The 25,057-nt window shown below is 48.9% G+C and overlaps 1 protein-coding gene across 10 annotated transcripts in view; it reads right to left on the bottom strand.

The window, feature by feature from the left end:
* The window catches only part of BCOR (BCL6 corepressor), an 82,752-nt gene that overhangs the window by 2,200 nt on the left and 55,495 nt on the right, over nucleotides 1-25,057 (bottom strand). For 5 of the 10 annotated variants that reach the window (XM_072848135.1, XM_072848164.1, XM_072848136.1 and 2 more), the window contains 8 exons: nucleotides 22,029-22,310; nucleotides 21,277-21,645; nucleotides 15,434-15,762; nucleotides 14,835-15,104; nucleotides 8,975-9,141; nucleotides 1,738-1,883; nucleotides 462-539; nucleotides 102-252 (listed from right to left, as the gene is read on the bottom strand). In XM_072848135.1, the coding sequence (XP_072704236.1) occupies nucleotides 102-252; nucleotides 462-539; nucleotides 1,738-1,883; nucleotides 8,975-9,141; nucleotides 14,835-15,104; nucleotides 15,434-15,762; nucleotides 21,277-21,645; nucleotides 22,029-22,310 (1,792 nt within the window). The remainder of the gene's footprint in view (nucleotides 1-101; nucleotides 253-461; nucleotides 540-1,737; nucleotides 1,884-8,974; nucleotides 9,142-14,834; nucleotides 15,105-15,433; nucleotides 15,763-21,276; nucleotides 21,646-22,028; nucleotides 22,311-25,057) is intronic. The other 5 variants (XM_072848157.1, XM_072848172.1, XM_072848180.1 and 2 more) reach the window with 3 other exon arrangements.

Below are 25,057 nucleotides of genomic sequence, written 5' to 3'. Positions count from 1 at the left end.
GTTAGATAAATGCAAACGCTTTTCCCCACAGACACAAACCGCCGTCATGCCAAGCAGATCGTCTCAGCTATTTTTACCCCAAAACCTGTATTTGTTCTTACCCCTGAGAGAGACACACTTGAATGTTGTAACACGGCAAGGGAGGCTCATCCAAAAATTCAAATTCAAACACATCACTAAAGCCATCTTCATCTTCATCACCTGGGCCGGGAGGATTTGCCAAGATGTCAAATCCAGATTCATCTTTTGGATCTAAATAAAATTGAATAAAGGTGCCAAGTCAGCATTGAAGAGACTGTTGCAGGTCTTGCTCTTTCTTCCAATAACGTGATCTGTAAATAAAATCAGTTTGCTTCCTTCCTAGCTTCCTGCACCATAAAAACAAAACAGCCCCCGCCCCCACGTGCTGCACGTTTTGAAAATCTCCGCATACAAAGAAATAAAGGGTAACATTTGCTCACCGCACACAGAGCTGCCATAGAAATCCCAGTACAAACCAGGGTCATCAACACTTCGACCTTGCAGGTCAGTTAAATACTCTGGAGAGGAAAAAACAACAACAAAAACATACTGATGAGAACAAAAAGCTGGCAAGTTTAGCAGAGCGTGTGTCATACAGTCTCACTACGCATCCTCCATACCTTCCATCAAATAAAACCCACACCGTATTCCTGATGCATGTGCTACAAAGAACAGCATATACACACATCATTCTTGCAAATATTCCTGGAATTCACTTTTCTCCTGCATCCCTTCTCCCACCACATCAAATAATGACCCACCACATCAAATAATCACCCACAGTCTAAGAGGAACAGACTCAACCTGAAGCTTCAGTAACTGAGAGCGGCATTTTATTTTTGTGACAGACAGGATGTAGCGCACTTTTTAGCCTGCACCGTTATTCTGGACACCAACTTGGGGGTGAAACAGTGGCCCCAAAGAAACTGATGGAAAAGGTTTTTCCACACAGATACGTTCAGAAGATGTAATTCTTTTCTACAGACATAACTTGGGAGATTTGCTGGTTGAGTTGATGAAAAGACACTGGGATTCAAGACACTAAGAAGTCCAAGATACTGGACTTTACTGAAGTCCTGATACACCTATGTGCTTTCTACACTGCACCATTTGAACAGGTAAGTGGATGAGTACTTAAAACTCATTGACTGTGAACACTGCAAACATTTTCAGAGGTAAAGTTATTAGGGAATACAAGTGTCTTTATCCAAAACTAACAGAAAAAAAACTAAAACCATGTTAGAACATGGACATGTTTAAAGACAAAAGCATTTAATACACTTTTTTCAGCATTGCAGATACAAAATGAGGCAGAACCTGCAAAAAGGCAAGTACTAGAAGGATAAAAAGCAAGACCATGGGAAAACATGATTATGTTTAACAAACAGCTATTTGATTTGGCAAGTTTCTTATTTTCATTTCAAGCAGAAAAATGAAGGCACCAAAACAGCCCGCTGACCTACTACCTATCAAATCTGATAGTGGCATAATCCTTATGACTTACTAGAAGTGTCAATTAGAAGGAGCCCCCATCCATGGCTATGCTTCCCACCTGCAGCAGCTGGGTTTTTGCAGGCAGAGAGGGAGCTACTGCAGCCTACCCTAACGCTCCTCAGCGTGGAGACATCCCCGCCGGGCGGCAGGGACTTCGGGGGGCCAGGGAACATCCCCCCATTTGCCACGACCAGCAGAGCCCCGTGCAATGTGGCCACACACCTGTGAGGAAGGTCTCCATGAGCTCACTGTGGGTCATTTTCACGATGGTCCTCCCAGAGTAGGTTGCAAGCGTTGGATCAGCACCGTAAGACAGTAACAGGCGGACAATTTCCAAGTGATCGTTTTCCACCGCATCATGGATTGGTCTAGGGAAATAAAAAAGATCATGGCGTTACCTTTTGACTCAACAGTATTATGCAAATGTGTTTGACAAGAAACTTCTGACTTCAGATCAAAGTTATTTATAGAAAATAACACTATTAATACAGCTGCCAATCATCTCATTGTCAGTTTTACTTGCACATCATCCCCTCCCCTCTTGTCTTTTCACAGTCAGACTGCTCGGGGCAGATATTTCTGTTACATCTATTCATTGCCATACATATTTCAAGGGCCAGTAAAATCATTACACCACTGTAACAGAAAGCAGGAGTTTGCACGAAGCCTCACAAACATCATCTTGCTGCAAGTCACTCTACCGTTCCAAATCTCTGCCAATTTAACAGCATGTTGTGGAGTAAGGGCTCATTCAGCCTGCCTCTGGGCAAGCACAGAAATTAGTTACCCAAAGCTCCTAAATTATGTACACAGAAATAAGTTATGAAAATTTGCTGGGAATTAAACTTCCACACTATATCCTCTTTAAATAGTACTTGCAAATATATTTGCAGCACAATTCAACCCTTCTACTCGGAGAATAGAAAAACCATGTTATTTTAAGTTTAGTCCACCCAGAAGTTAACATATTTTACGTGGCATGAGCAATCTATACAAGCTCAGACATAGATTCTGTGAGCCTACAAAAGGATTATTCATTAATACACATGCCTGCAATTCCAGGTTTAGAATTCCTTATCGCTCATTATAAATCGCATTAACTTTTGCCTTTAAAATTGATTATATGTAAGGAGGAGTTGTCTGGAAGTAGAACATATTACCCTTCAGACTAATGAAGATGTGTTAAAATCCCATCGTTTCCTTAGATAGCAATGAGCAGGGAACTGAAAGGGGAGTCAAATGCAATGGCCACTGATCATGGCAGTTCAACTCAACTCTACACTCCTCCTCCTTTAGGCTGTCAACACCACTGCCCCCCAAAAAGGCTTTCAAGCTCTTAAACACATGTATTAAAAGGCAAGAGAAGTTAAGGAAGGACTTTAACTAGGATCAGATACTGCCTTCCTGGAAAGCTTTCGGAATGATGTTACAAGAAGTCATCCGGAAGCACAGACAAGCAAACCCCTCAACTCCGTCTACCAATCTGCCAAGCAACACTCAGCTAACAACCAGGGCTGAAACTCCCTCCTGTGAAGAGGCCACGTCCCACCACTCCTTCTGCCACACATGGCAATGTCCCCTCTATGTCACCTCACCACCGCTTTGGTACAGGCTGGCATCCACGTGAGCTCGGGACAGAGCAGAGGCAGATCAAAACAGCCTGCAGAGGAAGGCACACCTGCGTTTTCCCACCTATTAGATAGCGCTGCTGGTGGGACGGGGACTCTGATCCATCTCAAAAAGAAGTTTGTTCCAGGTGCGTTTACTCCAAGTACTTTCCAGTAGGCTGTGAGTTAGGGTGATTAACATCTGTCACACGTGAAGCACTCTCGCTTGCTCCCATCTTGCTGGAAAGCTGTATGCAGTTTTGCTTTTGGCATATGCATGCTATATTGACATGAGGAGGTGCACTTGGCGAGTTTGCGGCTCGCTCCCTATGGAAAGAGGGCTTATCCCGCACTGCCTGCCTCCTGCACGCCCCAGGCCACCACCACAGCAAACATCTGGGTGATCCTCGAGCTGCTGAGCACAGTCCTCAGTCCAGCTCGTGCCACCCCTCAGAGCCCCGGCACCAGAGAGCACAACACGCGCACGCCTTCAAAGCCCAACGTGCCGCTCTTTGGAAAGCCACTTTCAAATTTAAAGACCAGAGAGGTCCGTGAGGATCACTTGCAAAGGGTCAGAATATCCCTTTCTCAATTTCTCAGGAAACTAAGGTAACACTGAAACTATCTGATGCCCTTGAGACAGACGGCGCTGGAGAAGCCAGCATTCCCAGCATCCCCCGCAAGCCTCACCCTCCCACCTCCACCTACTGACTCAGTGCTTCCGCTCAGGGACTGCTGCGGCACTGCATGCCTATGCAGCCCCCCGTGCATCCAGGACCTGGCCAGTGCTAAACATCCCAGGCAATACAACACAAGAGGTAACAAATAATAGGGGTGCTGACACAGAGGCTGAGGAAGTTTCGGGTGTTTCTGGCTATCAGCAAGCATCTGAGGCCTGAGCTGTCGGGTCACGACACTCCGAGCATCTATAGCGGGAAAGGTCAGCCTTGCTGCAAACCCTCCTGTCCCCACTGGGCATGAAGCATCCCTGGCTGAAAGTCTGCCACCAGGCACCAGGAATAGATGAGAGTTACGGCTGCCACCAAAGGCTGGGGATGCTTTTTCTCCCCCACTCCCTCACTTTACTGAAGTCTTTAATTTTGAACTGTTTTCTATTTTATTTTAGAATTAGGATTTTCTAGTTTGGGGGGTGGGGGGGTGGGAGGGAGAGTGTTGTGGGTTTATTGGTTTGTGGGTTTTCTTGTTTGTTGTTTTTTTTAAACTAACTTACCTAAGTGGCTTTTGAAGCAGTAATGAATTCAAGATGATCCCTTAACTTATTAAAAACAGCATCTAAATCACTGCCCAGTGTTTCAATCGATTTAACGACACCCAGACGAGTTTATTAAAGGGCGCCTGGGCATTCCCCAGGAAGGAAAAATTGCCGTGCATAGGCTGTAACCCTGAGATGGGACCCCCTCTCCCTTTCTACAGGTCACCCAGCCCGGCACAGCAGTGCAGACAGGGGCAGAGGCAGAGGAGCAGGCAGCAGGGCAGGCAGCAGGCCAGGCAGTGGGGCAGGCAGTGGGGCAGGCAGACCCGTCTTTGTCGCCTGCCGGAGCACATGCAGGCCGCCCCGGGCACGAGAGGGGACTTTATAGAGGCAAGGGGAAGGAAAGGCGCAGTAAAGCCACGCGGAAGGAAGAAGAACAATAAATAGAAGGAAGCGAAGGAAGGAAAGAAAACACCGGCAGGGAGGGGAAAAAAAAGGAGATTCCCCATAGATAAGGCAGGGGGAAAAAGGCAGTAACAGCATGCTGACAGACTCTTTTACTGGCTAGCACAGCTTCTTGGCAAGCTCACGAGCAGGACCGTGCAAAGACACAGCTACTCATGTTTGCTTCTCCCACCAGGGCCGGCAGAGGAGAGAGTATTTTTCAGTCTTGGCAGAGCTTAACCATCTTCTTTGTAGGATGCAAAAAAGTGACTACTGGAGTCGGCAACTTTTTCAGATGTGAAAAAAAGATCCCTGGGAGTCCTCTCCTGGGCTGCTATGCCCATATAATCTTTTCCGCCCTGAGCATCGTGGAAATAAACACTCTCTATCCCTAATGGTACAGTTAACGGTAGTACAGCTCGTTTCTAAAACAAACCCCTTTAAAAGGCCCCAGAAGGATCTGGGGACATTCGAGAGCTGCAATATCCTACAGGAGACACACATCTCAACCCTCTCTTGTGTACCGTCGAATTCTTCCTACTATTTTTACTGCTACTAGAGTTAGGAAAACATTTCACTGGGGGTTTATCATTCCACCACCAAAATTATAAACTATTTAGACCAGTCAGGGTTTGCTCTCAGCCTTTCAGGCACCATCAGAATTTTCCTTGCTGCAATAAGAGGTCTCGTAACTCGCCGAGCAATACCATATCTTGGCATTTTATTTTTATTTCCATCTACTCTATTACGCAATGCTGCCCCATGGAAGAGGCAAGGCACAAGTTGCAGGAGGGCAGCTACGCCGGCTGCCTCTTCTTTAATGCAATTAGCTGCTGGAGGGTATCGGTCTGCCAAGACCAGCTGAAAGGATGCAGGAAGAGAGCCATCTTGGCATGGGCCTCCCAGGGAAAAAATAAAAAAGGCTGAGCTCATCAGCCACCAGCGAGAAGGATAAAGCAGAACTGGCTGCAGAGAGTGGATCTAGTGAGCGGAGTCTGAAGCAACGGAGAAGCCTCACTAAGAAGCAGGAGATGCCTGGATTTTTGGCATGTGGCTTTGTTTTTAAAGCGGTGCCAGTTCAGCTAGGGCATGCTGTGGAGGTAAGAGGAGAAGAACAAGGAGATAAGGCCAAATACACCGGCAACCATCCTTGCTAATGTCAGGCACCGGTCGTCCTACGCCCCTTGTTGAGCTACTGCACTTACTGGGCTCCTGACAGGGAACAAAAGCGCTCACCTCTTAAGCACGGCCTATTATTATTTATAGGTAAGACGATTAAGAGCCCTTAGTGCCTGTGGCACCTCTGAGACAGGTCTTAAAGATCTCGCCCCCTTCTACAATAATCTTTGATTAGCTACTAATTCAGCAGCAGAGTGCTTCTGTGTTCAGGGTGTTCAGGGTCTGCAGGCACTGCCTTTGGAGAGCCATCACCAGCATGGAGTTTACGGGAAAAAACACAGGCGCTGTACTGAGCCCGGCCAGACGCGCCGTGAGCAGGGCAGGCAGAGGGACGGACGCGGCGGGCTGCGGGCAGCAGCCGGTGCAGGGGCAGAGCCCCAGCGCTGAGCTGAGGGTGACGGGAAGGAGTGCACCGTGCCTACACCCCCAAACGCCGCCGCCCCCTCGCCCTGCCGCTACAGGCTGGCGCTTCGTTTGGGTTTGGCTTCACCAAGGTTTCTGATGCTATCAGGGGCTGAGAGCGAACCTTCTCTACTGAACCGACGACAGACTGGCTGCGTAGGTACTTATAAGGCAACACCAAAGCAAGAGGCTCAGGTCTTTGCTTCACTTTCAAAACTTAAACACACGCATGCAAAACCACCGCCCTGATCGGAGCACCTGCAGCGCTTCAGACAGGACCGAAGAGAGAGAGGCAGACTTTGCAGAACCTTCCTACGTCCTTCACGTGCACACGGACACTGTTCACGCTGAAGCCATACCCTCACTCGTCACAACTTCAGAGAGTGTCCTCCAAAACGCTGACCACAGAGGCGGCAGGCAGACCGAAGCTTCAGGCAGCTGGGATCCGAGTGACACCCCAGGCTGCCACACTGACCACCGCAGCGCATGCAGTTACATCACAGCTCATGCAGTTACATCACTCCTCTATGCGGATTCACGTTAACTGGCTGAACAGAACTAAACACATCCACTGTTACTGTCTGGAGACTTGAGAGCTTCCAGCACGACCAAAAATATCTTTGGCTAGTGGGCTTGTGAGGTGGCGGCGGAGGGGGCAATACGGCATATTCAGTGTAGTTAAAAAAGTAAGGGAGGGGGAGAAGTCTTTGATGGTGTGTTTGTTTGGGGGTTTTTGGTTTTAAGATTCTAATACCTTTCCAAGGGGCGAACATGTTCAAGAATTTGAATTTTAAAAGCAACACAGTTGAGGAAGACTGACACTTCTTTCCTTCTAAAAGTTAGAGGAGAAAAGCTTCTTGAGGCTTCAAGAGAGAAATGGGATTTGTCTTATGAATGTCATGATTTACTCTACAGAGAGAGAAGTCTGGCCCTACCAAAAGGCAGGGGATAACACCGATCAGAAGCTCCTCACAGAAACTTCTGCTCTCTGTCCTACCCAACTCGGGCAGCTAGACCATCTTTCATGTGTATATTAGATGCCTTTTGGATTCACGCTCTCTGCTGGGCAGCTTTTCAAGCAAAAGGTAAGTCTGCCATCAGAAAAGAAAGGGGACCGCAAGCTGAGTTCTGGCATTACCGTCTATGATCAGATCATCATTACGTTCCGTTCTAAAATGCATTATCCCCAAAACAACTTTTCAGGGTACACAAGCCAAGTTTCTTTCTTGCAAATCAGCTCCATTTGTGAATCGAAATCCAAGGTGGACTCTGAACTGGCGGGTGCTTAAGACTGGTCGGAAATTTCCTGGGGTTAATTTTCTACATAGGCTATTCCGGCACGGGAGACAAAAATAATTTAGGATTCTTTTTATGGCAACTCGCCGCTGTGGCACAGGTCACGTATTAAAGCTGAAGACAGCAGAAAATGCGGGGCTGTTTATCAGCCTAGAGATCTGAGACTTCTTACAAAGAAGTGGGAGATGGAGAAGGAATCTGACTATCCAGCCAGGGTTTCAATCTTTCTTCAGAAATGTTTCCTTTCGGCCATGATGGGCCGGTAACGACTGACCATCATGAACTTCTAATGGACCATCCTAACCAGCCGCTTGGGACTTTTGTTTTCCTGACTCTCCCTTCCCAAGTTAATAAATAAAGAGCTTACAAACAGAAGAGGCAGACTCTTAGTTATGCTAATTTTACCTCCTTGGCTATTTGGATGGTGATAGTGAATGTGATAAACCATTTAAGACAATAAGCTGCAGGAGCTTCACGGAATACAAAGCGACCTGTCCCCAAAATGCATAGACTGGATAATGTCCTGCATATGCTGAGGAAAAGTTACCCCAAGGTCAGCCCCGCAGAGGTGGTCACAGAGGTACTTTAGGATGCACAAAAGCTTAAAAAAGATGCAGAGCAGCATTTCTATAACCACAAAGCAATAAAAAAAAAAAGAAAAGCTCACTATTCTGCGAGCACAGGAACTAAGCACCCCTACTATTCTTGAAGGAAACTAGAAAAGCCTAATTTGGGATTAAAAAAAAAATAAATCCAAAATACCAAATGAGCAGATAGAGTTTAACAGTTTAGCAAAACAACATTTTTACATAGCATATATAGGACTCGCACACCCAATCGCCGCAGAAGCCTGAAGTGCTCTTAAAAGTAACCTTGCCAACAAGGCAAAGCCCACTCTGTTGGCACAACTCAAAGGACCTGGAGCGCACACGAGCAGGGCCGCAGCTCAAGTATCGCTCCTTCCTGCCCTGCAGCTGGGAATTTCACAAACTCTTTTAAAAACCAAAACAAACGTATTAAAATTCCCAGAGAAAAAAAATTATGCTGAGCTCAAGTCACAACAAAAGCGTGCCCCCACCGCTTTATCAGCCGGGGAGCGCAGGGGGTCACCGAGTCCTGCCCGCTCCTGCCCAAGGACCAGCAATAAGGAGGCCACCACGCGTCACCTGCTTTGGAGGTTTCGTGCAGGATGGGAAGGGGGACAAGGGGAGGATAAAGAAATAGAGAGAGAAGGGGTGCTTTCTCCCACCGTCGTGACCAAAGAAACTACTGCCCGGTGGTGGTGACCCCCCGATGCTGGGCTGGGGGTGCTGCTAACCTGGTTCCATCCTGAGCGCTGCAGTTGACGTCAGCCCCGTACTCGAGGAGATGCCGCACGATGCTCAACCAGCCTCTGGCACAGGCCTCGTGCAGGGCACAGTAACCCGCGTTGTCACGATGATTCACATCACACACCTTGTTTTCCAAACAATACAGAACCACTTCCTGGAAATGAGAGGAAAAACAGAAACATCGAGTTATTTCTTGCTGCAGAGACGCACAGATTTCTCTTCTTGAAGGGGGTGGAGCAGCAAAACACAAAACCCCTCCAATATGCCTAAGTTACCCTCTTTGAGACCGGTCAGTTAAAAGGAAAAGAAAAGGGGAAGCCGTTGAAAGTCCTGCTACTTCAGGAGACATAGCGGAGACCACGACTTCCCACGAGCAGACCAGCTCGTGCGAAGCAGCACCAAGAGCTCCACACCCTGCAGGGACGTTCCCACAGCCCCCAGCGTCAGGAATCGTCACAGAGGGGGAACGTGCCAATTTCAGAGACAAAACTCACAGCTTTCCACTTCTCAAAACTTCCACACATAAAGCTAGCAGGAAGGTTTTTACTCTGACATCCGCATTTTTTAGCAGAAAATTCTGCAAGCGCAACAGCAGCACAGCCGACGTCAGTTTGATTTTAAAAAGAAAAAGCGCATGACCCGAAACAAAACACATTTAAGACACACAAAGGGCGGTTTGCTATCGGCAAACAACAAAAAAAAAAAAAGCCCAACTCTATCAAGATCAGGGAAATCCCATTTTCACCCACCCTGGTTTTCTGCATGCACAACTAAAGCCAGGCGCCAGGTTCCAATAACGAGCCCGGCGCCGTGGGAAGCCATGTGAATTTAACACAATTCATCTTGCAGTCAAATATACCATGGTCGAGAGCCTAGGCCAGACTCAGCTCTACGCTGTTGTGCGGCCTTGAAACAATGACTGCTCATCATTCAACCAAAAATTTAGGATGGTGCAAGTCTTCCTCAATTTGTCTCAGATGCAAAAGAAAAAAAACACCACCACCACATTTCTAAGTGATGCTGCATGTATAAAATAGCCCCCGCATTCCCAAATTAGTGGCAAGCCATTAATTTTGCATTTGCTCCTCTCGAAGGCCGAGCGACATCCTCGCAAAGTGGGATACGGCATGGAGGGGGCGAGTGTTTGCTTTGCCAAAGCGAGAGAATAAAACAACCGCTGGGTGCGACGCATTTATTCTTCCCGTTTCAAAATCTACCGGAAAGCCCGCAATAATCTGTGCTCTGGGTATACCTGACCCGAGAGCTGGTATCCAGGATACAGCATGAAGCTGCTCTTTTAGCAGGCCCTCACTAACCAGGCTAAAGCGGGGAGCTCGTGAGCTGCCAGTCCCAGGCACCAGAGCATCCCCCTCACCTGCCGCCAGCTCGGAGTGGTCCACCACCACCTACACCCGACGCACCCACCGGTTTAACCCGGCATCCCCACAGTCCTGCCTCTCGCCGAACAGGGGCTTTTAATGTTCCTGCTAATCAGCCCAAAGGCCAAAAATCGGTCCAGAATGGATGCTCTTCACCCTGCACTCGCTCAAGCCCATAAGAAAGGGCTGTGGAAAATTATACCCCAGAGATACGAATTTTCCTTCAAAACCAGACCACCCTGCCAGGCAAATTAGCAGATGGATATAGGTAGCAGAAGCGGCTGCCGTATTCAGCTCCACTTTTAGCATGCAGTTACCATTTAAAATAGATTCTGCAACTCAAAATAAAGGAACACCTTTCATCTATTTTTGTAAAAAGGAAAGGCTCATCCTAGGGTGGAATACCTACTACTGGACGAAAAGGCTAATTCTGTCGGGCAATTCTGTGTTAAGAGGCTATAAGAAGAATGTCATTAACCACAAAATGTAACCATAAAGTCCATAAAACTCTACATTGTTAATTAATTAAATGCCTCATTAACTTTTTTTAAGATGATTTATTCAATTTACAAAAAAATTAGCCATCACTGCCGAATACAGGAACACGTGGTGCCACAAACACACTTTTGGTTTCATAAGCATCTCTCACGAACGTTAGAGAAAGGCTGTGAAAGTGCCATGGGGCAATTTAATGTCTGTTCAGGTGCTCTATTTAAACCAGCAATCTGAAAATCACTCGCAGTTAATCCAAAGAGTCAAGCTAGCACGTCACCAGGCAAGATATGTGCCGCTGCCGCTTCTGCTGCCTTGCAGTTGCAAACAGCAATGTTAAAAGGTGCATGCAAATATGCATGCTCCATCCTCATCTACAAAGAGGTGCCCTTCGCTTTAGTCTCTCCCACCCATGCTCTACAGCAGCTCCTGCCCCTTTTCCAAGGGAAGGGGTCAGCATCCCCCTGCGCAACCCCCATGCCCTGGGCAAGCATGCTGCCACCAAGAAGCACTATTCCATTCCACCCAACCTCGAAACATGGCCCTTGGACGAGGCATTATAACCTGAGCCGTAACGCTTCCCCGCAGCACCGTGCCAAACCCCAGAAGTGATGCTCGTCCCTTGGCAGGGTGCAGGAGCCCCAGGGGAGCCGTGCAAGGGCAGGACGATGCTCAGGAGGCTCCTGCTCCTGCAGCGGTGCCACCGGGGACCCAGGGCCAGACCCTCGTGTGAGGCATCCCCAGGGCAAATCCTCTCCCCCTGCCTGGATAAGCCCTGTCTTCATGAGTGTTTAAATCCCCCAAAAAGAAACACCATCTTTCCCCCACCCCTGTCACACACCACACATTCCTCTCATTTCACTGCCTTTCCAGGCAGGACTTAATCCCAAATTCACCAGAGAACTTTCCAAGTCCAGACACACACCAAAAAGCAACAAGCGGCACAAAGACAGCCAGTGTTTCCTTTCCCATCAAATTCATTACGCAAGCCTTTTGTAATTTTTTTCCCAAAAAGACTTTACGCTCCCTGTAATTCCCTCTTCACAAAAAGTAAATTGCAGTTTTAAGACTACTATTATCTCAAGTAATTTGTTTCAAATGGGGAAAATGGAATGGATTCGAGAGCAACCCTGGGATGGGTTGCGAACATCCTGACGAAGCAAGGCCTGGTGCAGAAGCCTAGCGAAGAAAAGGCAAAGCTTCCCACCAGCTTCGGCAGGGTTTTGCTCAGACCATACGGATTTCCGGAGCCAAAGACCATTTGCCGCACTGGCTTTAAGTAGCCTTGTTGGCTGCGGCCCTGCAATTTAGCTGACCAGACACAAGCCGCATTTGTCCTTCAACATTTCACTCTCACGTCAGCTTTTACACACAAAACCGTAACCGCTTGTGTCCTCCTTCCCGCAACTATCTGGGGCACATCCATACTGTGCAACTGAGAGTGGGGCAGAGGCACCTGAGCTAGCAGCATTTGGGCTCCCCATGGGTCCAGAAGCGATATATACAGCTCGCCAGCGTCTCTGCATGCCAAAGGTGCCAGCGCTGCCTCTGGGTCTGGGGTGGGATCCTTGCATGGCCACCAGGCATCCCTGCTGCAAAGGCAGGCAGGCTGCCAAGGGCAGGCACGAGCTCACCCAGTCTCAGGGCAGAGCTGTTGGTGCTGCTCTGCCCCATATAACATCCCTGCCACCGTCAGCGCTCAGCGGTGCCCTGCGGTGCCAGCTACTGCCAGCTCCAAGTCCTGCACCAGCACTTGGCGTCCCTTTGCAAGCCATGGCCCCGTGACTCATTCGCCTCCTCTGCTATCGGGCTGGCAAAGGGCCACGGGGCTGCCTGCTGCCACCGCAGCAGCCATGAGAAGCTCCCACGTGCCCGTGAGCTTCCAGTGCTCCCACTTCAGCATCAGCCCCCCGCCATCGCGCTGCAGCCACCAAAGGTTGCTGCCCCGCTAACGGAGATGGCGGAAAACAGACGTGTGCAGCTGCCACAGGTCACAGACCAGAAAATTACCTTGACCCATCGAGATTTTTTTTTTTTTTTAGTAGAGGAATTTGTAACTTCTTGACCATTCTAATTTTTCTGGAGACAGAGGAAATTCGGCTTTCTACTAACTGCGGTAGTCTGGTCGCTAGCAAGAAAAACCCCACAGCTACAGAGCTTCCACGGCTGACCTAACTATCACAGCTCACCACAGGCTGAATGAAGCCCCGACAGGGCAGCGCAGCCACCCACCGCTCCGAGCCTTGAAAGACACAGATGATGCCGGATTGCGGCGGAAGCTTGGACACACGGACCGGGCTCTCCCCTGCCCCACTCAGCTTTCCTGCCCCACACTCCACCAACAACAGGACCCACTGCTGCGCTGTCAATGCTGGCCGAAGGATCAAGTCAAACGATGGGAATATTTAAGCCTATTAAAAACGTGATGTTCGCTTGAACTCTTGGGTGAATTCAGTCAGAAAATCAAAATCCTCAATCAGCTGACGATGAGAAGGCATGGTGAGCACACGAGGTTACCCCAGGGCCCCAGGACCCCCACCTTGGTGAGCCTGGGCATCCCCAGCTTTCTGCAACCAGCCCACTAACAGCCAGTGCTGCAGAGCCCCCACTATTAGCAAAGCAAACAGAGAGCCCTCAGCCGCGGCTTGAGTAAGACCTCAGCCCATCGCTAAGTTTCGGAGCTGCTCCCATCGAGCTGTGCTCAGCAGAGCATGCCAGGCGTGGAAAGAAAAGCGCACAAGCATCCCACGGCAACCTGCTACACGCAAGCGGCACTCGCCCCGACAGACACTGTGCAGGAAGAAAATACACTCCGATAGCTTGGAGCACATGCTACAACACATTTTGGGTTTGGGTCCGTAGGAAATTTTAGGTCTGTAGGAAATTAAATTATTTAAATTATGGAGATTACCATAGCAACGTTGTAACAACCACTTCTCCTCCTCCTAGCTAGAGCTGAAGTGCCCTGGGCTAAGAGAAGCCTTTGTCTAGGGTAAATAAAACCTTTCCAACAAACCCTGTCTTCCAGAGCTGGAGAAGACCTCTCTCCACACGAAGCTCTCCAGCTATACGAAGGGCATTTAGAGGTTTCTACAAACCCCTGAGGCTGGGCAGGCCCTGCCTGGGCCCGGGCTGATGCCACCTTCCAGCATGGAGGTCAAGCCCAGCTCTGAGGTCCAAGCAGTCCTCTCACCACCAAGGCGAACCCTGCAGCCACGCCAGAGGCAGCAATCGCTCTCTGCAATGAAACACCTCTTTGCAAGGTCTGAAGTTGAGCAACAATGACGCTCATACCTATATGCCCATACCTCCCCAATAAAAGCGTGCTTCAAAACAACGGAGCTAGGGGATTCATCGGTTTCTGATCTTTGTAGCAACAGAGGGGCTGTTTCATTAGACAACATTGTTCCAGCTACGCCAAGCAGCTCCAGACTCTGAGCACAAAGCATGCAGAGTGCTCCTGCGATGCATCTGATCATGCAAGAGGACGCTCCAAGCGCTACATCCCGTGTCACACACCAGATACTCCTTGGAGGAAAGAACAAAAAATGAAACCCTTCTCCTACACTACACGCTCTTCACAAATAACAAAAGCAAAAATTGTGCAGCTCATGAAAGATCACCATAAAGACTACTTTAAAAAAAAGACATTCGTTCTGTTTGCAGATGGCTTATATTTAAACAGATGCGAGGGTTACCAATAAAACTTTACCCTTTGCTCGTTCACGCAGGATGCTGCTTACCCTGCGTCCCCGCCAGCTGACCCAACAGCAGTTGGGGACCCATTCCCACAGCGACCTGCCCCCAGACCCAGCACACCGGGGAAGGGAATGCAGCAGGAGAGAGGGGGCCTGCAAATTCCAACGACCAAACTCAAAGCTACCGCTTCGCAAAATTTCCATCTATGAAACCAGAAAGAGGGTTTTAACTTTTGAAACAAAAAACCATCGTCCCACAGGGCGGTGAGGTACCTTACCTCATACCCCAGGCGTGCTGCCCGCTGCAGCAGCGTTTCCCCCGCGTTCTTATTGACAATAAGCCTCCGCGCTTCAGGCGGCATGGGCCGGCTCGGGGTGGTCTCCGGAGGGGGGCTTGCGATCGGCAGCTGCGAGGGCTGCGAGGCAGGTAGCAACGAGGGAGTCTGCTGGAGGCGATCGTACAGCTTCTGCTCATACGACTTGGGTGGCGAGGAGTCGCAGTCTGAAGTAGGCTCTGGTCGCTTCCTGACTTTCCTCGTTATCGTGACCTGTCAAAACCATTATTGTGGGGGGTTTTTAATCCTCATTTTTACAATACAGCAATGGGATTTTATTTTGCCAGCAAAGAATTACACTTTTCTGCTCATATTTAGTATTTTAAGAAAGACCTGCTACAGCTTTTAAATGCAAGATTCCTCACCCCCTGCAATAGTGCTTTTAACTCAGGTTAAGAAAAGCAAATACAAGATGTGCAAAGCATCCAGACAAATTTGAATGCAATCCCCGCTACCCTGCATGCATGACAGCGCATTAGTTTTAAGCAGGCTGGCTCTGCCTTCTGAGAGGCTGGTGGACAATTAAGTCTAAATAAAGATACCTTATCTTCAGCATTTTCGATATCTGTGGTGTCATCCCCTGTCAGAGATGACCTCCTTCTCCTCTCCTGCAGTGCCAAGTGTTTTGTTTTACACTGACGTTTCCCTGATGGCTTCTCACACTCGCTGTATTTCTGCAGCAGAGATGCATGTTGGAAATCCTCCTCTTCGTCTGTGTACAGCCCATCTGTCTTCCGGCTTTCTTTAATTTTCTGCTGTTTGGCAGCCAACCTCGAGGCTGGAGTACAGCTTGGCTGAGCCTGCCTTTTGCTGTTTGCATTGGTGGATGAAAGGCTCTTCATGTGCGGAGACACTGGGAATACGGGCAAGCCTAAATGGGAAGGAAAGGCATTACACGTTGCATGGTGCGTTAAAAGGAAAACACATTGCTAGCACTTAACACAAGCTCCTCGACTGCTTAAGAGATCTACCAATTACATTTTCAAATCATTAATATTTGAAGCGCTCCACATTCACATCGCAAATAGCATCTTGCCAGTTAACGTTACGCTAACAGTTATAACGCTCTGATAAAAATCGCTAAAGGAAACGCCCCGCGCCGGGTGCCGGGGCACGGCGAAGGCCGTACGGCGCTGTGCCGTGCCATGCCGTGCCGTGCCGTGCCAGCTCGGCGCTGCCGCAGCCCAGCCGCCACAGGCAGAGCGGCAAGCCGCCGCTGCACCGCCTCGCTGGGGGAAAAACTCGCCTCCTTACCTGGAACTGCTTTATCTGAGGGGGAACCAACTCCTCCGGCAGCCTGGGCCCGGCCGGGCTTGTCCGCCTTTGGCTAGGTGTGGTGGCAGGGCAGAGAGACGGGGGAGGAGGGGAAAGCAAGAGAGGCGGGAGCATGGAGGAGGTCTTCGTGGGACAGCACGGGGGGAACGGTGAGCTTCGCCCGAAGACGGCAATATGACAGGGAACATCTCCTTTGGTAGCACGTGTACTTGTAAAACAGACCAAGAGAAGAAAGGCTACTCTTGGTAGTAGCCTTGGCCGTCCCTACAGAAGCCCTGTGCAACTCTCTATCACAAAGCGCAGGGATTTTGCGGGAAAAGCAATCGGCTGTGTTCTCCCGAGGACTCCGTCCAGAAGTGAGTCTTTCTGTGAGACCAGAAAGCCCGGGGACATGGGGGACCTAAGGCCAGTGCCCTGCCGCCCGTGGCAGGATGCCGGCAGGGCCGGGTTTTCTCCGGGGGTTAGCTCTAACAAGATGGATCCCACAATCTAGGCCACATGCAAAAAGCATGGTTACTTTTTTTTTTTTTCCCAGAGTGCAAGCAGGTTTACAACAAAACAAGGACAGGAAAGTTGACTTTTTATAGTCTGAATTTCCCTTGGGAAGAGAATTGAGGTGACCTCAGAACCAACTCCTCTGCAGAAAAATTAAAGGTTGCTGGAAAGGAAGGGACACTTCAGCCACACAATACCACACCGCTGAGGGAAGGTGCGGAAAAAACCCTGAGCACTTGAAAGAGGCTCCTTTGCTCCGAGAAGTCTCTGAAGTGATGCTACTTTCAGAACAGAAGAGATGGCAGCAGCAAACAAGGCAGCTGCTCCCCGAAGAGAGACCTTTATTTAAGGAGACTCGATCCAGAGCCAGTCGGCAAAAAAGAAAATAAAATCTAGAATCCTCTTGGTGGGCAGCTTCACACTTTTGTCTTCCTTTAAATAGATCTGTGAAAGCAACTTGCAGAAGGCTTTCTAGATTAAAGAGGAAAACAGAAATCCCTCAGTTCATTCGAGCCACTTTCTAGAAAAAGACGCGTACCGCGGCTTGCCAAGCAGATGTCAGGGAATTTACGGGACACACGATGTGCAGATTGTTCAGCAAAAATCCAGAGAGCTTTTTAGGCTTTGCAATCCTGAAGGCAGGCGCCTAGTCGTAGGCTGAGCCTACGGATGCGAGGCTGTCGTTCCCACTCTGCAGACAGCACGAAGTAAGGAGTGTTTAATTCTCCTGTTCCCAACTAACCTAATTGGAGTAGCACGTGAAAAGCCCAATTCCAGTACAGAAGTATCATCATTATCTACTTAATCACTTACTAAAAAAATTGCAAAGATGGAAAGCAGCAGCGATGAGGTCTGGTAAGTGCAAAGGGAAGTAAGAAACTGCTGCATGTAGAAAAACTAGAACAGAAAGAAAAAAACCTCACAGGTCTGGAGAAGGACAGAAATACCAAAAGGATGGAGGAAAAAAACACAGAAAGAGAAGCCTATCTCAAAGGACTGCAGGCTTTCCCATGCGGGGATGCTGAGGCATTAAAAGCAGAAGTTTAATCACCATGAAAAATGGGTACTCCAGCCTGCAAGCTCCACGTAAACTCTGTGCTCCACTTTGACCCTCCACAGCGGTGACAGCAGGCACCAGGCTAAATGTGCGCCGCAGCTAAGAGATGGAGAGTAGCAACACTATGCCCAGGAGCTTCGGGATCAATAACGTTGCAAGAGGCCAGCACGATCCAGAAAAAGCCAAGCGTCAGCCTGGGAAATGCAAGACACAAGGGCAGAAAAAAGGCAAGCGATTAATCCTGGGATCCCACCCTGTCTTTCTGACGACTACATATGTGAAGGGAGAAGAAAAACAAGAGTGAGCAGGAATATCCCCAAATATCCATGAAAAAAAAACAAACCGTAAACCAAAAACCCAAAAAAACCCAGGCCTCCGACTGATGTGGGTTGTGGCGAGTCTGACTCAGAGCAGGACCTGCCTCCCTTCCCGCAGGAGCGGGCTGCAGAGAGGTCCACGCGGAAAAGCAGCTGCTGCCGCGTCACCTGAACACTCGCTTGTTCAGCTCCCACCCCGGCAGCTGCCTCCTCCTGCCTGCCAACCCAGCAGCCGCCACGCTGCCTGCAACCCGAGGGGCAGGCAGCGGCCTTCCCGGTGGGCGAGATCCTCCCGGCTCCTCTCCTCAGGGCTTTTGTTTCTGCACTGCCCGGGTTTTCTCCTCGCGCCGGGTGAGCGGCTGCGGCTCCCTGGGGGACTGTCGGAAGAGCTGGCTACTGCACCGCCGGCAGGTTATTGCTCAGCTGGATCCCAGCAGAGACCGTGGCTCAGGCCTCGGCCACAGGTCCGGGCAAGCAGCATGATGCCCTTAGGTTGCAGGCATCCCCACGCCCACGGACCTGCTGTGCCCCGGAGAGCCAGCATGGGCAATGTCACCTCGCGAGCAGGATAAGGCAGGGCCCTGAAATTATTTCAGGCAAGCCACATCCTGGCTCTCATGATTCTGACCCGCAAGTGAGGCTGCAAAGAGGCTACAGCCGGAAGAGAGTCACCAGGGGAACATTTCCAGTGGCCACCGCCTGGTCACCCAGCCAGCAGGCACTGACCAGGGGACAGAGGGGCAACAGCCTGGTGGCAGCTCGCAATGCAATGCGACTGCTCCCACACTAAAATCCCACGTTGAACACAACTGGAGCAACAAACCCAGAAGTCAGCACCCTCCGTCTTCCCGGAGATTTGCAGGCACAGGCAGCAAATCATGCTGCTGCTAGATTAAGGCTTCACGGGCGCAGGGGCAGACCTCGATGCCCTGTTACATCCCGCTTCTTGGGATACAACCAGCTTCACCGCAGCAGAGACTGCCACGTTCGCAGGCAGTGTTTGGGCACCGGGAACAGCTGTTCCCAGCCCCAGAGCAAAAAAAAGCTGCAAGCAACAGAGTATATTCTCATATTCACAATATCTACTTGTTTAAGAAAAGTTTGAGGACTAGTCCCGGGCAAGAAAGACAAGCTGGAAGTCTCCATCCCCATGCAACTGTCACACAGAGGATGCTCTGTCGCACAACAGGGAAAAATGTCCTCGTCCTAGTGAACTAAGAAAAGGAGATTCAAAGGTTTACACTTCAACGGGGCTGGAGGAGCATCAGCAAAGTGACCTGAACTATCTCCAGTGCCTCTGCACAATGAATGGCAAGGCATAATTTAGTCAGGTTTATGGTTTTATAGCGTCTTCCAAAACCAAGAGGTTTTTCATAGCCATGGGGCAAGTGAATCTGAATGCCTTTGGGAAGGGTGCATAAATCGGGAGCCACCTCTTTTTCTGTCCTGAGGTCGTGCATTAGAGAAGCCTGTTGCTGCCACGGGAGGCGTTGCAGGGGAAAGCTAGAGCATCCTTACACAATGCGGCTTCTTGTTAGTGACCCTCGTTTAATCTCCACAAGGTATCTCTTTCTGAAAGTACAAAGAGGAGCAGGTGATGGGCAGGGATGTTTGAGCCGATACCATGCTCGCCAAGGCAGCACATAAAGCAAGGGAGTAAGAGTCAAAGCTCCTTTTAAACTAAGTTTTGATCTCCTGCTCCATGAATCCTTTTGGAGAATCTTCCCCATCAATAAGCATCACAGTTTGGCGTTTTCTGCCCTCAGATAATCCTACCAAGGGGAAAGATGGGTGAGGAGCTTTAGGACAGAAGGGAAGCTGATACTTTTGCCTGTGACCGTTTCAGAGATGCTACCGAGGAAAACTCTCACTGGTGCAGGATGACCTGGACTCGGTCCTTTCCACGGCACGGGACAAGAGGATCCACTCTCCTTGTGCTTCTCTCTTTTGAGGGGATCTCAGCTAAACTACAGGTTAGGCTAGCCTGAGGGTGAATGTCTACCAGTTTGATGAAGCTCCCAGGTCTGTGAAGGAGGAAGGAGCCCAAACGTCCAACTCGGAGCTCCCCCTCCTAGAAACCACCTTTCCTTAAAAGCAAGCAGAGGACTTGGAGGGGTAAGAGGAGGAGAGGAAGGAAGAAAAGGAAAGTATTTGCAACCTTTTACCTGAAAAGCCGAAAGAGGAGACAAGGGCTCCCTGCAGTGCCCAGAGGAGACGGGGATTCACAACGAGGTGCAGGGGACGGTGAGGGGGATCGGCCACGTGGGCTGCGTGCTGCTGTTCCCCACCAGTCCTCCAACCAAGCTATGGCAGCAAACGTCGCAGGGAAGGGGAAAAGCAGCAGAGCAGGCTACGTGCCCGGGGGCTGAGGACAGCGGGGACAGGAGAGTGACCCGTCCGTCCAAAGGAAAATTTGGCAGATTGCCTCCACAGGCGCTCCCCCAGGATAGGGAATGGGCAGAAAAGGGGGAGAGGATGGGGAAAAGGAGGAAGTGGAGTGAGGGGGAAAGAAGCAGCCGGAAACAAGTCAAGGAAAGCTGATGTGCTTCGAGGAAGCGACCCCTTAGGAGAGAGCTGCTGGGAAGATCTCTGCCAAGGGGCTGGGGAGCGGGGCCACAGGGGTTTACAGGACATGCCCAAGACAAACCAGCAAGGCATCCTCTTCGGGAGGAGGATGAGCTTTGCTCTTGAGCATATGCCCTGGGAAAGGCGGGGAAACCCAGCAGTGCTGAGGGTGCTGGAGGCGTTGGGTTCCCGAGATCAAGAGCTGCTAGCTGTGCTGATGCTGTTTCAGAGGGTCACAGCCCCCCAAATCCTACGAGTGGTTAAACGCTCTTACACCAACTAGCAGCCTGTTTGCTCCCTCCCTCACCCAGAAGCATGCCCATGTTGTATGCCCCCCCAGCTCTCCTCTAGAGACATAAACTTCATCTTCACATTATCTATGAAAGAGTGTTTAAAGCCAAAACACACACACACACACACACACACGCACAAACACATAGTTAAACACACATACACAAACACATTTTCTTGTCTGCCAAATAGCAGCTACAGTGCAATTCTTAAAGAGGAGGTGTCAGTCCTTATACAAATGGACATCTACAGAAATATATATATATATAAAATTAAAAAAAAAAAAAAAAAAGAAAAAAGCTCTCGACAATTCCTTAACATCGGTGGCAGCATGCGTCACTGTAAATGCTAAAGCCGGCTGGTTTCCCTAGTAGTCTCTGCATACCTTGTTCATTGTCACTTGTTTTGAGGGACTCTTCAGACCAACTTCTATTGCTTTTGGCCTCTGACCTTTTCTTGGTGTGCCTTTCTTCTGTGAAGTCTTTGACCTTTGCAGTGGCCTCTGGCTGAACAGCCTCAGCTAAATCTTTCCTGCTTTGCCGGCCCAACTTGCCGGACGGGGATCTCTCTGGTGACACCTGCTGCTCCCATAGTTCCCTAAGATGCTGCAGGTGACGCTGCTTTTTGGGATGGAGCCCTGTTAATTCAATGCACACCTTCAGGTTGGTCACCTCATTACAATTGGGCTCTTCTAAGTGGTTAGAGGAATTGTTTGTCATTTCCCTCTCAGGCCAGTCATCTAATGGAAAAATAACTAAAAATTAATCAAAAAGCCCCCTCAACTTAAAACAAAAGCTACATTTCACTTTCGGGGCATATAGTCTCAGCTTTACCACCACACTATGCATTTTAAAGGTTCGCTCATTAAGGGTTACATGCACTACAGTAACTTGCACTGCTGTGGCTACAGTGTCCAATGACTAGTGCTTTACCCTTATATACCAAGTTCTTTATATATACATATATATATATACACATATATATACATACATATATATACATATATATAATTTTAAGTGAAATGACAGTGCTCACATTAGTAACTATCAAGTTCAAAAATGGAAACACATTAAGCCAAAGGGACGTTCCTTTCACAAGACATTCCTTGAGAGAGACCAAAGCAAAATGCTGTCTTACCTTTGGAGTTCTTCTTCTTTTTTGCTTTTGATATAAGTTCATCCTGCAGTTCATCCACAAAGTTTTCATTTTGGCTGCCATCATTTTGCACTCTCTCACCAGAGTGTTTACGCTTCCTGTCCAGACGTGGACATGGATGTTGGCCAATATCTTCTGTTGGCTGGTCTTCCGCTTTTTCATATATAGAATGTCTCTCTAAATAACATTTTTCATTTGAGAGATCTTTTTCCTCTGGAGTTTCAAGAAAGTGACCTTGGTTGTTTTCTGTACTAGTAAAGTTACCTAAAAATAAAAAAAACAAACACCACAAGACCTAATAAATACAAAACAATTCATTGTGAGAAAGCTATGCTCTCTGATCTCTTCAATGTCATCTCCATCATGATTCATGAGGCATGCAAATAAACACAAAATTGTACTTTGAAACATGTCTGCTCTGGTCAGCCTAAGGCAGCAGTTTTCTCAACAGTTAAGTACAAAACCCCCAAAAGCACGATACTTTGTGTTGTTTTTACATCAATTTAAGAAGTACAATATTCACAATACTTGTATCCATAGAATCATCACAATATGCTTTATTAAATAAAGAAACATCTTTAGATATCAAAAGCACAGACCCTTTTCAGAAAGCAACCTCACCCCCCAAAACTGTAGTAAGTAATAATCCAAGCTCCACTTTGCAATGACTTGGTTTTCAAAAATACCTTCTGATGATAATGAAGTATTAGTCTTTCATTAATTCCTAATCCTTCCCTAACTTCTCGCATCAAATTGCAGAGTCTGACTTAAAAGTGTTTGTCCTTTCTTCTGGAGATACAAATGGGATACGGAGCACGCACACACGTACATGGGAATACCACTAAGAATAGCTGTGATACTTTGCAAAAAGCTCTACTTGAATCCAAGGTTATAAAAAGGCTTCCTCACTTCAAGTAACCGGCCAGTCACTGTACATCACATGATCTTTGTCACCTCCTTTTAAAAAAGACCTCGCTTTTTTCAGGGAGTATTTCCAGCAGCAGTGAGCGGGTGAGCTTTGAAAAGCTTACCAGAAACTAGTCTGACAAATTAGCCACAAAAACACACACGTTGCCATGCTAGCCCTAACTTCAGCTTCCCCTCTCCAATACTGTTCCCCGAAACTTAGAGACAGCTTAAGCAATTTTAGATGGATGCTTGACTTAAAAATGACACTTCATCATCATCTTGAATAGGTTTTTTTTTCTTGGGTTTAACCAAACTAGCCGAGGCACAGTTAGGCAGACACGCAGTACAGACTGCAACACGGTTAACCAGCTTCCTATTTACAATTCTCACAAACAAGTTGGTTTTCCCACGCGCTTGAGCCCCCTTGGCTGACCCGTACTCTTTCTGCATGCCTGCCGCTGTTTGGCAAACTGTCTGTATGCTCCATCCTACTTCCCCACGGCTCACTGTCCTTTTCCTCTTCCTCCTCCTTGCCCTTCCTCCTTCTCCCACTTCCCTTCCTGCAAGCACATCTGCTGGTTTCCTACCCGGATTCCTGACAGCTCCATTTCCCTTCCCTCCCCCTGATCCTCCCTATCCTTACTCAGCCTCCTCCCCCGTACAGCCTGGCCTTCAGCTTCTGCTCTTCCCCCTCGCCAAGGCAGACGTTGCTCCCCTGCAGCCCCCTCTCCCCTCCTGTCCCCTCCGAGACCCACCACACCAGCGTCCAGGCACTGGCAGCCCCTGGATGCAGCCCAACTCTATTCCAACTTATCTTGAGAGCACCTTCCTACAGCTCTGTCCACACCTTCTGGTTTCATGACCGTCCTTGAAATACCTGTTGTCAGCAATGGAAGGCTGGGGGTGGGGAACTTCTCTGATGAGATTTTTCTTCACCACAACTTGGAAATGGCTCCAAGTAGCACCTAAGGTTCTGAAGATGTTTGCGGGCACCGAAAGACACCCCAGCATCGTTTTTATGCTGCTTGGGAAGCTGCCTGCAGGGCTGCTTTATAAAACAGCAGAAGATATTTGGCCAAGAAAAATCAAAACAAAAGCTGACTTTTTCCAGGCGAGCGGGACGCTCAGGCCATTCTGCTATTTGGCGATGCTCCTCCTCTCCACAAGGCCGTCTGGCCAACACCTGCTCCCTTCAAGACTTTAAAATGCAGTTTGTCACACTTCTTCCAGCCAGCAATGCTGACATGTTCCAGAAAACAGGTATCTCAGCTTACTATGACTGTGCCTCTAAATCGCCAGTGTCCCCACAAACCAGAATGAATCTGGCAACACCCCGTGCTTGCACATCTGGCAGGAAGATGCTGCCCAACAGCTGTACCCTATAACCACACCAACAGCACCAGCAGTCCTGTTTCACACAGCATAGAAGCTGGACCAGCCACGTTTTCGGTATCGCTTTAGAAATGCTTTCGTCAGATTTCATTTTACATTTTTAATGCAATCTGCTATTTTTCTCCCCTTTCATAAGGGAACATTCTATTTATATGCTCAGTTTCCCCAAACAGATCAGGTAAGGGCACTCTCCGCCACGGTCCTGCTGTTTACAGCCTTCGCGTCTCCAGCAGTACCAGCAGCTACACGCCACGGTTCACACCGAGAGTTGCTAGATCGGGACAGCCTTCCTGCTCCGAACACTGTCTGGTCTAAGAAAAGGCAGGCACATCCTGACCAATTCCCAGAGAAGCTTTCACAGGGTCAGAGGAAGTAGCGGGGGGGGGGGTGGGGGGTGTGTTGATGGTCTTAATCTTCGGGGTTTGCAGGAAACAGCAAGCTAATTCCAGCCTACCACCACCAAAAGCGACCCGCTGTAGATTAATTCCTTCTCTATCTGCAAGAAGACTTGGCACAGGGAGGCTGAGCGCCGCTCACTCAAACCGTCGGTGCTAAAAAATAAAAAGAGGGGAGAGACATTCGCTGTAACCTCCCTAACAGCTCGTCAACGTTGCCGTTCCTCTGGGGCTCCGCGTGCCGTGGAGAGCAGCACGCACCTATTGAAGTTTATCCAAAAAGCTCTCGCTGCCAGCGGCTCTGCGACACCTTTT

This window comes from Ciconia boyciana, chromosome 1 (genome assembly GCF_034638445.1).
Source record: "Ciconia boyciana chromosome 1, ASM3463844v1, whole genome shotgun sequence".
Classification (NCBI taxonomy): Eukaryota; Metazoa; Chordata; class Aves; order Ciconiiformes; family Ciconiidae; genus Ciconia; species Ciconia boyciana.
The sequence above is the reverse complement of the archived record's forward strand: the minus strand, read 5'-3'. Positions and strand labels throughout refer to the sequence as shown.